The 12,866-nt window shown below is 33.9% G+C and overlaps 2 protein-coding genes across 4 annotated transcripts in view; one reads left to right on the top strand and one right to left on the bottom strand.

Annotated features, from left to right (window-relative positions):
- LOC110459327 (malignant fibrous histiocytoma-amplified sequence 1 homolog) overlaps nt 1-3,888 on the bottom strand; it is a 46,074-nt gene extending 42,186 nt beyond the window's left edge. For all 3 annotated transcript variants that reach the window (XM_021511526.1, XM_021511530.1, XM_021511527.1), the window contains exons 1-2: nt 3,176-3,888; nt 2,011-2,085 (exon numbers count right to left, since the gene is read on the bottom strand). The gene's annotated coding sequence lies outside the window, so the exon portion shown is untranslated. The remainder of the gene's footprint in view (nt 1-2,010; nt 2,086-3,175) is intronic.
- LOC110459326 (lipase maturation factor 2-like) overlaps nt 1-12,866 on the top strand; it is an 86,581-nt gene that overhangs the window by 60,281 nt on the left and 13,434 nt on the right. The window contains exons 8-10 of the mRNA XM_021511525.1: nt 8,686-8,797; nt 9,945-10,085; nt 11,959-12,059. Of these exons, the coding sequence (XP_021367200.1) occupies nt 8,686-8,797; nt 9,945-10,085; nt 11,959-12,059 (354 nt within the window). The remainder of the gene's footprint in view (nt 1-8,685; nt 8,798-9,944; nt 10,086-11,958; nt 12,060-12,866) is intronic.

Genomic DNA, 12,866 nt, shown 5'->3' with positions numbered 1-12,866 from the left:
AAATAAAACAAATCAAAGCTAACAAATGAGTATTGCACCGGTATTTACATTTCTGTTAGCCCAGCAAATATGGAGGTGGAAGGAAACAAGACTCACATCATAGTACATGGAAAATGTATATTTTGCTTCTTTGTGATTCTTTTTGAAGTGCAAATATCAAACGTCAAGCTCAGCTATATGGGCAGATTGCTTCTTGATGATTATGGGGGATATATTGCCACAAGACGGGGCCCTTACTGACCTGTCAGTGTTCTAGTTATATTTTGATGATGATACATATGAAATGATGATTGAAGATTATGGATGATGATGATGATGATGATGATGACACTGATTATGACGATGATGATGATTGTATGATGATGATTGTATGATGATGATTGTATGATGAGGAGGAGGAGGAGGATGATGATGTTATGTTGATGAAGATACATATGGAATGACGATTGTATGATGATGATAAAGATTATATGACAATGATGATAATGATAATAATGATGATGGATGATGGCAATGATGATGATTGAATAACTATATATGAAAGAGGATGATAAAGATGAATGATGATGATGATGATGATGATGATATTGTTGATGCTGATGCTGATAATTCTGATCCAGATGATGATGATGATATTATGATGACAATGAAAATGCTTGTGATAATGCTAAATCCATGTCTGTGTGTGTATATGTGAGAATGCTTGAATGTCCTGTTTATATATATGTAATGATTACAAAAAAACAAAAACAAAAACATGTGTATTACGAAGGGTGGAAAGTCCTTAAGTCATAGTGAATTTTAGGATGCTTCAGATCAGAGACTGTCGTCAGATACCAACCGGCGTTGAGTGTAGCGCAATCGACTGGGTATCAGATAATGATCAGAGACATGTATAGTGTGCAAATTGTTTAAAATGAGATTTTGTGGTTCAATTTTCAATATATATATGTACATATTAGTGTTTATATGGACAATAAAAAAGTTGTATTGACAGTTTTTATCAGTGAAATAGATACACAAAAAAACAGTCAATATAAGGTGTGTATACAAAGATTCTAATCATTTGTCCAAATTCAGGAATACTTTAAATTACAAAAGTTTTTACAATTTTTTTTCATCAAAGTTTCCAGACCAATAAATTTTGAAACAGAATCTAGTATAATTATTGTGTCTGTATAATGTCACCTATTGAATAGTTTGGAAGGCAAACAAGATCTGACAGATCTATAATTACTGACTTAGGTGCTCAATTTACAAATATATGTAACTCGTTAGGGTACAGTGTATGTCATATTACCCTGGGTATACTAGATATCAGACAATCACACACATCAGCAGTGTTGGATTACACAAATGTTTAATAAACTGCAATCTTTTAATAAATCTGTCTCCTTTCATATTCCTGTGGATTTTATAGGCAGAAGTCTACTGTTTTATAAACCGACTTGTAAATTCTGTGTCTCCCTATGTCCACATGAAGAACAACGACATACATGCAGATTTTAAAGTCTAGACTTATATGGCTCAGATATTTATGATGTGTAACTCGGGAAAGGTCATTATACATGTACTGTAAAGTTGTTCGGATTAATTTTCTATATACAGTGCTACATACATCATTACATCATTATTTAAATACAGATAAATTTCAGCCCAGTAAATTTTATATCAAGCTAAAACATATGATGGTTTACAGTCAATTTGATAGAATGCAGAACTCAGAGCAAATACCTACAATTTAGTTAAAATCTCTAAAAATGAAAGATAAGAAATTCTTAAATACAATTGTCTTTTTTAAACAGCTTACTGTCAACATATGTGTATAAATATACTCTTTAGGACTAAGCAATATTTATATCAATCTGTGTAATACGCAATAGTGTGTAAGGTTGACACCTGCCTTATCAGATATCTAGGTTGTTTATACATCAATGTTTGGGGACTGACTCAACACATCAAACATTTCAATTGTATATATATGTAAATTAATCAAAAGTTTGCACATACCCAGGGTTCGCTACTAGATTTGCAATTCTTCAACTCTCAAACAAATGGTTCCGTCTGAGAAATCCAGTTTTGTGGCTGCAATGACAGAAATGGAAGGCATTCTTCAGCAAAACAAATATCTGTCCTGAGCATTCCATCAGAGACATCATATCTTAGCCACTGTCAGACATCAGGGACATCGTATCTTAGCCGCTGTCAGACATTAGGGACATCATATCTTAGCCACTGTCAGACATTAGGGACATCATATCTTAGCCACTGTCAGACATCAGGGACATCATATCTTAGCCACTGTCAGACATCAGGGACATCATATCTTAGCCACTGTCAGACATCAGGGACATCATATCTTAGCCACTGTCAGACATCAAGGACATCATATCTTAGCCACTGTCAGACATTAGAGACATCATATCTTAGCCGCTGTCAGACATTAGGGACATCATATCTTAGCCACTGTAAGACATCAGGGACATCATATCTTAGTCACTGTCAGACATCAGGGACATCATATCTTACCCGCTGTCAGACATCAGGGACATCATATCTTACCCGCTGTCAGACATCAGGGACATCATATCTTACCCGCTGTCAGACATCAGGGACATCATATCTTACCCGCTGTCAGACATCAGGGACATCATATCTTACCCGCTGTCAGACATCAGGGACATCATATCTTAGCCACTGTCAAACATCAGGGACATCATATCTTAGCCACTGTAAGACATCAGGGACATCATATCTTAGTCACTGACAGACATCAGGGACATCATATCTTAGTCACTGACAGACATCAGGGACATCATATCTTAGTCACTGACAGACATCAGGGACATCATATCTTAGCCACTGTCAGACATCAGGGACATCATATCTTAGCCACTGTCAGATAACAATCAATCTGTTTCTATTCACCTATATATTTGTTAATTTCATTATCAAGAATTAATGTTCATTTTTCAGCATTTTAGTCATTAAAAAGTTGTCACGATCTTGTAATATCAACAAAAGATATTTATGTTGGTGTTTTGGGAAATATCCTTCATTTGATTTTTTATGATTTATAAATATAAAGGTCTTCATTATTTGGCACTTGAATTACAAAAGATAAACATTATTTCCGAACCAGAATTACATTAAATAAGATTAATTAAGTACTTACATGAATCTGAAGCTGGAGTACCAAGTGCCGTGGCCGGGTACCCTCTGTCGTAGTTATAAATAAGGTTTGTAACTACAGATTTTTCATCAGACACTTCCTTTTCAATCCACACTTAAATGTGTGAATTACTTGGCACCAAGATTGTCTTGAGTTGTTCAGTGACACAAAAGTTATTGGGTAGTACCATTTCTAAGACAGCGACACATCAAATAGGGTTGGTTGTTGAGGAGTTGAGTGAAAGCCTTAATTCCACATTGGGTACTTATAAAACTAGTGCTGCGTCTAAACAGTGAACCATTAAATAGCCGCGACCATGTAACTTAGCCTTACTCTGTACAAACTTCTTGTTTGTATTTTGTTAAGTGTACAAACAATCAATACAAGTTCCTTGTTTGTATTTTGTCAAGCACTGCTGACGGTGAATTGCCAAAGATTGGCCAAAGTCATTGAAACTAGCCAAATTTTTAACCGCACTTCTTGTTGGTACTTTGTAAAGTACCACAATATGACAAATATACCGAAATGTTTTTTGCTGGAGTTATTGAAGCAATCTTAATTTGAACCTGGAGCTATGGCATTAAGCCTGACAGACATCAAAGTGAGCAGCAGGTACCGTGGTTCGGGTGAATATCACACCCACAAGGCTGGTTACATTGGTACAAATGAGGCTTGATAACCAGGGGTTATCACGACACACCTTTTAAACAGTTTGTCAGTGGAGTCTATGTAAAACACTCAATGCTATTTTTATTTATGCCCAATGTTCCCGAGCCTGTTATCGTTTCTCACATCTAGGATCTGATTCTACGCACCCAGCGATAGAGTTGAATAGATATTCTTCTTGTATTACTACTTAAAACGATTTATGTAGTCCTGAAAGGTGTATGTATTTTTAAATTGATTTTGATCTGTTTTAGAATTGAAGATTTGAAGATATCTTACAATATTTTCAAATAAAATTACTGGAGTATCATGTTTTAGTTATTAAATGTATCTGGTTTTGTAAGCTAAGCTTAAATTGATTATCCGACTGGTCATGGGAACAGAGGCACCACAGAACCATATAATGGAAGAATTACGATAAATGGTCTTGCTTTCAAGTTTGAACAATTAGTTTAAATCTTTTACGCTGTGTATCAATTAATAAAAATTACTGACAACTGTAACTTTTTAATGCAATATGAATTAAGTAGGGATCATAAGCAGGTGAAATTTTATTTTAGTGTTTGTCATTAACTGACTTTACTAAACTTAGTTCCTACAAAACAGTAAATCTGGTCTTTATACTAGAGTTGTGGTAATACTACAGACTTTATACTAGAGTTTTGTTAATACTACAGACTTTATACTGAGATGCAGTAATACAACAGACTTTATCCTAGAGTTGTGGTAATGCTACAGACTTTATACTAAAGTTGTGGTAATACTCAAACTTTATACTTGAGTTGTGGTAATACGACAGACTTTATACTTGAGTTGGGGTAATACTACAGACTTTATCCTAGAGTTGTGGTAAGAGTACAGACTTTATACTAGAGTTTTGTTAATACTCAAACTTTATACTTGAGTTGGGGTAATACTACAGACTTTATCCTAGAGTTGTGGTAAGAGTACAGACTTTATACTGAGATGCAGTAATACAACAGACTTTATACTAGAGTTGTGGTAATACTACAGACTTTATACTAGAGTTGTGGTAATACTCAAACTTTATACTAGAGTTGTGGTAATACTACAGACTTTATACTAGAGGTGTGGTAATACTCAAACTTTATACTAGAGTTGTGGGAATACTACAGACTTTATACTAGAGTTGTGGGAATACTACAGACTTTATACTAGAGTTGTGGGAATACTACAGACTTTATACTAGAGTTGTGGGAATACTACAGACTTTATACTAGAGTTGTGGTGATACTCAAACTTTATACTAGAGTTGTGGTAATATTACAGACTTTATACTAGAGTTGTGGTAATGCTACAGACTTTATACTAGAGTTGTGGTAATACTACATACTTTATACTGGAGTTGTGGTAATACTACAGACTTTATACGAGAGTTGTGGTAATACTACAGACTTTATACGAGAGTTGTGGTAATACGACAGACTTTATACTAGAGTTGTGGGAATACTACAGACTTTATACTAGAGTTGTGGTAATACTACAGACTTTATACGAGAGTTGTGGTAATACTACAGACTTTATACTAAAGTTGTGGTAATAATACAGACTTTATACTAGAGTTGTGGTAATACCACAGACTTTATACTAGAGTTGTGGTAATACTACTGACTTTATACTAGAGTTGTGGTAATACTACAGACTTTATACTAGAATACTAAAGTTGTGGTAATACTACAGACTTTATCCTAGAGTTGTGGTAATACTACAGACTTTATACTAGAGATGCAGTAATAAAACAGACTTTATACTAGAGTTGTGGTATTACTTTATACTAGAGTTGTGGTAATACTACAGACTTCATACTAGAGTTGTGGTAATACTACAGACTTTATACTAGAGTTGTGGTAATACTACAGACTTTATACTAGAGATGCAGTAATACTAATAGTAACACCGAAAGAAGACACAAATTCAGCCGGAAAGGTTTTCTGTCAGCATTACTACCTACTCCATAAACTGTTGTGGCAATCAAAGGCATCATATAGGAATTATTTATACGTATTATAAGTCAATTGTTACATGTTGTCAGTATTGGCGTCCACAGATAAGGATATACAGTGGAACCCTCTGATTATGATATTCCATTTGCCAGAGAAAAATATTATAATAAACGATATATTATAAAAAAAACAGTGAAGCTGTTTTCGATCGTTTTTAGGTCGTCTGAACCGGAAGTGAGATGCCCTATAATAATCAGACATAGATTGATGTGGAAACATGGGAAGATATCAATACAAATTGATATATAGTAATAACAAAAATAATTTGTTAATTGTTATTTATATCTGCTTTATTATCAGCCTGTTTGAAAAATTCGAGAAGATGTCACTTTGCCATCGTAATGATCAGTATGTAAATTCAACTTTCACTTTCAAATAACTTTGATCATAATTTCCTAAGAACTTCCATAAATTGAATTTCCATAACTCAAACTTCGAAGATTCGTATTTCTCGATGTGTGGAACTTACGGCAAAGTCTGGATTTTTTTTCTTATATAACACTACTGATATTCCATTTATGAATCAAACTTTTATGAGTCAAATTTCTCGTTGTTTCGAACTACTATCAACGTCCAATTATTAGAAAAAACATTGAAATTTACAACTAATAAATAAAAAAAAACAATCATCTTTACAAGAAAATGGAAATGTCCTGGGCTGATTTAAACCTAAACATGCAAATTACAGTGTATAAATACATGTATCCTTCTAATTACATAATATCCAATATTTTTAGATTTCAAATTAAATAATTCATGCCTTGTGTTCAGTCATTAATAATCACAGTCTTACGCAATACAAATGTATTATACAGGATCTCACAGAGGTTTAAAGTTCAACATCCGTGAGTCAAAATCTCACTGTTTCGAATTTTTCCTGATTGTCCGATTAAGTGCAAAACATTATGGTTTTACTATGCTTCAAAGCATGGATAAGATTATTAAAGGTGTGGCATAAGCTGCACATATATAATAAAGATCAGCAGCAATCTGATTGGCTGATTATAAGTTTACGGATGATGTCGTGAAAAGAATTGTTTAAATTTTGATGCCATTTGGCGAGAATACAAGCAACCCAAGTACCCAACCAAAGTTTATTGTTTCTCATTATCCAGGAATATCTTATCTATAATGTTAAGCAGCATTCTGATTTTCTGATGGTTTCCAGATGAAAGAATCAAAGATTTTGATGCCAATTGGAAAGGTTATAGCCTGGATGTAAAAATCTTATGGCTGATGGTTTCACACATTTTACTTAAGTCTTATATAACTATCTCCTATTATATTTTGGTGGAACAGAGAAAGTTCATCTCAGCCCCATAAATAATTGTTAATAAACAAAATTGTCTGTTACTGTAAAACTGTTTCTTGCATTGGTTAATTAGCATGAAAATATCCGATTTCAGAACCATGGCCTACGTGAATATTTCCACACTGCGACACGCAAGAACTTCCACTTTTACAGTTTATCATGTCTAACACTCGAAAGGTTGCCAGAATCTGATGGCTCAAAGTTCTGAATCATAGACATATGCGGAAGGCCTGTCAAATTTCAATAAAACTCTATCATATTATTTGAAATTTGACTGTAAGTAACCCGCAGGTTCAAAAATGAATACGGTACCACTCTATGAGAAGAAGGGACTTAAAATCAGAAGGGACGAAAAGTTTAGTACAAAAACTGTTAAGAAAACAATTGCTTTCCTTTGACAAGTCTTGTGATATATCACTTATATGGACTTTTAGTGTATGGATTGTCTTTCTTTAGACAGACCTTTGGTTGAGGGGAGAGGGGGCTGTGNGTATGATGGCAGTAACATCAAAACACTATTAATATACAAAAGGTTAAATGTTCCTTGAAATGTGTCACACACCCAATCTGTCCTGATCATTTCTGACTTATTGTGTGGTGTGATAACACATATTTCCTGAATGGCTGTTTTGTCAGCCTTATAAACTTATACCAATACATTTATAATTAAGGCAGTTCTGTATTTGGAGTGTTTGTTCTCTGGCCCAGTAAATAAACTAGATATGTTGATAGTATGTCGTAAGATCTGCCACGCTCTAAAAATCCACCATGTTCAATGCTGGCTTCTTCAAGAACAAAAAATTCTATTGAGACTATTTGTCTTTTAAAAGCTAAGTTTATTAGTCCACCATCATCAGATTCTGCATATGAACTCAAATCGCCCTCCACGGTCTGTCTGTTGTTCATAGACCATCCATCCTTAAACAATTCTTGTTATCGCTTTTTCTCAAGAAGTGCTAGACAGATCCTTATTAGATTTCATATGCAAGTTTCCCTGGGTCCATAGTTGTGTATTCAATTCTGATTGGGAAAACATGATAACCTCTTGGCAGCCTTCTTGGATTTTGACAGTTCAAGTTTGCTATCACTATTTCTCTAGAAGTAAACATTGACCTCACTTTGAAAGGACACTCAAACCCAGCTGTGTGGAGTTTTAATCAAGAGTTACCAAAAGATGTATTTACTGTTGACAAGACTATCAGTCCAACAGATTAAAAAAAATGAAGAGAGGAGATAAACTTACGTAGAATTAATAAAGATCTTACAATGAAGGGTGCCAAGATCCCTCTTAAAACTCTTGTGTTAATAGATTTTGCAAATTTACGAATATGATCATTATTGTACCCTGCCTTAATTTTCCGATCAAGTTTCGTGTTGCTTTGATTGTATCAGCATATAAAGAACCTTATGAAGGCAAAAAATGTAAATTTTATAAAAGTAAAAAAGAAAAGTGTGGGTATGTATATATGATATGTATGTGAAATGACCTGTAACTTGTTTGTTTGTTGTAGTTGTTACTCCAGACCCTGATCTTACTGACCGGTAACTACAACTTCTTCAATCTACTAACTATAGTTCTCTGTATAGCCCTACTGGACGACGAACACTTCGGTTATAGGAAAGGTAAGATGTTAACTGTGGTATTACAGTGTATTTTATTACCATGATACAATATAAAACATCTTACCTTGCTACAATGTATACTATGATCAATGTATAACACTAAATTGTATGACATTATATTGTTACAATGTATAACATTACATTGTTACAATATATAACATTACATTATATGACATTACATTGTTACAATATGTAACATTACATTGTTACAATATATAACATTACATTGTTACAATATATAACATTACATTATATGACATTACATTGTTACAATATGTAACATTACATTGTTACAATATATAACATTACATTGTTACAATATATAACATTACATTATATGACATTACATTGTTACAATATGTAACATTACATTGTTACAATATATAACATTACATTGTTACAATATATAACATTACATTATATGACATTACATTGTTACAATATGTAACATTACATTGTTACAATATATAACATTACATTGTTACAATATATAACATTACATTATATAACATTACATTCTTACAATATATAACATTACATTCTTACAATATATAACATTACATTATATAACATTACATTGTTACAATTTATAACATTACATTGTTACAATATATAACATTACATTGTTACAATGTATGACATTACATTGTTACAATATGTAACATTCCATTATTTAACATTACATTGTTACAATATATAACATTACATTATATGACATTACATTTTTACAATATATAACATTACATTATATGACATTATATTGTTACAGTATATATAACAATACAATCTATAACATTTCATTTTTACAATATATAACATTACATCATATGACATTATATTGTTACAATGTATAACATATTGTTACGACATATTACATTATATTGTTACGATATATAAGTTTACCTTGTTACAATATATAACTTTATATCTTTGTACAATACCACCTACACATGCTTTGTCTCGCCCTAAGGTGGGATTATTGTGTGCTTTGACACCAAATTAAATAGACCCAAGTACTGTTTCAGTAATGAGCAAGTTTATAAACTTTCTGTATTAATGTTTTGTTTCAGCTAAAAAAGATTATCTGTGAGCAGATTTTGAAGGTTTGATGATTTCTATGATGGAACTATTCATTTTACTTTCACAGAAAGAAAATCTTCATGGCTTGGTGGAACAATAAACTTGTTAGCCTCAGTATTGGCCTACGGCTATATTGGGTACCAGACGTGGCATCTGTTTTCTTTAAAAGTGAACTTAAGCCCCAGCTTTTCCATTTCCTCCAGTGTAGGTAAGTTTTGGTGATTTCTGATGGCACTCAATAAGTGTCAGTTGGTGCAATGGACAGTACACTCATCTTCTACCATGTGGGTTTTCTCTGGAAACTTTGGTTTCTTCCCACATTAAGACCTCCTATATGCTAACATACAAGCCAACAAACATGATTAATACATGTTTCATAATTGTTGTAAGTTAATGAAGTTTAATTTTACAAAGTCATACAGTAACAGGTGATAAGCTGGAGACCTGTAATTATCAGAGAGTTTCTTCTCTCGCTCTCCTGGACCTGTGAACTGACAGGGAGGGGGGGGCATCTGTTGTCATACTCGTCATTGTCTGGAACCCCCTCTGAGGGACTTGTCTCACTGAGCAAAGTCCCAGACATAGGGTAAAGTGCATGAAACATTTCGAGCATTTCTCAGTTTTGTAAAATTAATTTTAAAGTCACAAATTTACAAGCAATATATTTGTAACAATTTGTATATTATGAGTCAATTCAGGGTGACCAACACAAATTAAGTAAACAGTCTGATTTTGTTTGTAAAAGTTGAGTGCTCACCAGGGTTTCATATTTTTGCATAGTTTCGTTGAGTTATGTTATTTGGTATGAACATTGTTCATCGTAGAGAAAAGTCTCTCAGACTCATTACTAGCAGGCACAACCAGACAGGCCAGTACCAATTTTGTTAGAGTGACAAATCTCTAATGTCAATTAATGGTTTCTTTATATGATGTGTAAAGTGTAAAGGAAAGTTTAACAGTGACGTGGTTGACCACTGTAAATGGTAGATTGTGCTCAGCTACATTCTACATGTGCAAAGTTAGCAGACAGTGTTCAAAGTTCAAAGACCACCAGGTGTGACAAGATTTGACATGTTAGTTAACCTGGTATAGACCACCAGGTGTGACAAGATTTGATGTGTCAGTTAACCTGGTATAGACCACCAGGTGTGACAAGATTTGATGTGTCAGTTAACCTGGTATAGACCACCAGGTGTGACAAGATTTGATGTGTCAGTTAACCTGGTATAGACCACCAGGTGTGACAAGATTTGATGTGTCAGTTAACCTGGTATAGACCACCAGGTGTGACAAGATTTGATGTGTCAGTTAACCTGGTATAGACCACCAGGTGTGACAAGATTTGATGTGTCAGTTAACCTGGTATAGACCACCAGGTGTGACAAGATTTGATGTGTCAGTTAACCTGGTATAGACCACCAGGTGTGACAAGATTTGATGTGTCAGTTAACCTGGTATAGACCACCAGGTGTGACAAGATTTGATGTGTCAGTTAACCTGGTATAGACCACCAGGTGTGACAAGATTTGATGTGTCAGTTAACCTGGTATAGACCACCAGGTGTGACAAGATTTGATGTGTCAGTTAACCTGGTATAGACCACCAGGTGTGACAAGATTTGATGTGTCAGTTAACCTGGTATAGACCACCAGGTGTGACAAGATTTGATGTGTCAGTTAACCTGGTATAGACCACCAGGTGTGACAAGATTTGATGTGTCAGTTAACCTGGTATAGACCACCAGGTGTGACAAGATTTGATGTGTCAGTTAACCTGGTATAGACCACCAGGTGTGACAAGATGTGATGTGTCAGTTAACCTGGTATAGACCACCAGGTGTGACAAGATTTGATGTGTCAGTTAACCTGGTTTAGAACACCAGGTGTAACAAGATTTGATGTGTCAGTTAACCTGCAATATTCATGTCCATGTTGACACCATCATTAATCAAAATACAGGTAAGCAATACAGGTCATCTGAGCCTCTTGTTCTAAAAAAGTATTTGGTTGAAAAATATTTGAATAGAGACGATCCATTTTATTGAATTTAATCCTAAGCAAGTTTAACAATTGTGTTTACAGCCTTTTCACAGCCTCAGTTTACAGCCTGGCTTGACTGGATTGTCCCCTGGACCATGACCCTGGGTGCCATATCTCTAGGTTATGAGATTGTCATTGCTCTTGTCAGGTAAATGGACTTTATCATACATAAACTGTACCTCAGCAGATGTTTTTGTTCTACATAAAAAGTTCTTTTTATACTCCAACCAAAAAGTATCCTCTAAACCTTACTGCAGAATTTCACCTAAATTCCATAAAGTCACCCTTAGACGATCAGAATCTGTAAACATATACAATGTAGATGTTTGATGTTAAGATATTTGGCTTATATCAGTATGTGTGCAGTTTAAGATTCTACCCAGCAATATCACTCAGTTGACCATTAAGCCCATATGGACATCTTGTATAGTGATATAAAGTATGTTTCTATTAATAAGCAAGAGTTAGATGTAAGGCACAACCCTTCTTGTTAAACAAATACTATAGCTGAAAGTTATAGCCAGGTTTTGTTCTCATTAAAAATTGGACCCACCCCATGAGCTTATCAGACTCCGAGGTTAAAGACAGTGAGAACACACAAAACATAACTGAAATTCAAAATTCTACTTTCTGTTTAATAAACGCCATGATGACATTTATTTGTGTTTATCATGATGTTACAATCAAATCTAGAGATATGATTCAATCTATCTGATATTTTATATATATAATCTGTGTGATAATTTGTCAGAGATATAATCTGTGTGATAATTTGTCAGAGATAGAATCTGTGTGATAATTTGTCAGAGATACAATCTGTGATAATTTGTCAGAGATATAATCTATGTGATAATTTGTCAGAGACATAATCTGTGTGATAATTTGTCAGAGATAGAATCTGTGTGATAATTTGTCAGAGATATAATCTGTGTGATAATTTGTCAGAGATA

This window comes from Mizuhopecten yessoensis, unplaced genomic scaffold (assembly GCF_002113885.1).
Source record: "Mizuhopecten yessoensis strain PY_sf001 unplaced genomic scaffold, ASM211388v2 scaffold10041, whole genome shotgun sequence".
NCBI lineage: Eukaryota > Metazoa > Mollusca > Bivalvia > Pectinida > Pectinidae > Mizuhopecten > Mizuhopecten yessoensis.
The sequence above is the reverse complement of the archived record's forward strand: the minus strand, read 5'-3'. Positions and strand labels throughout refer to the sequence as shown.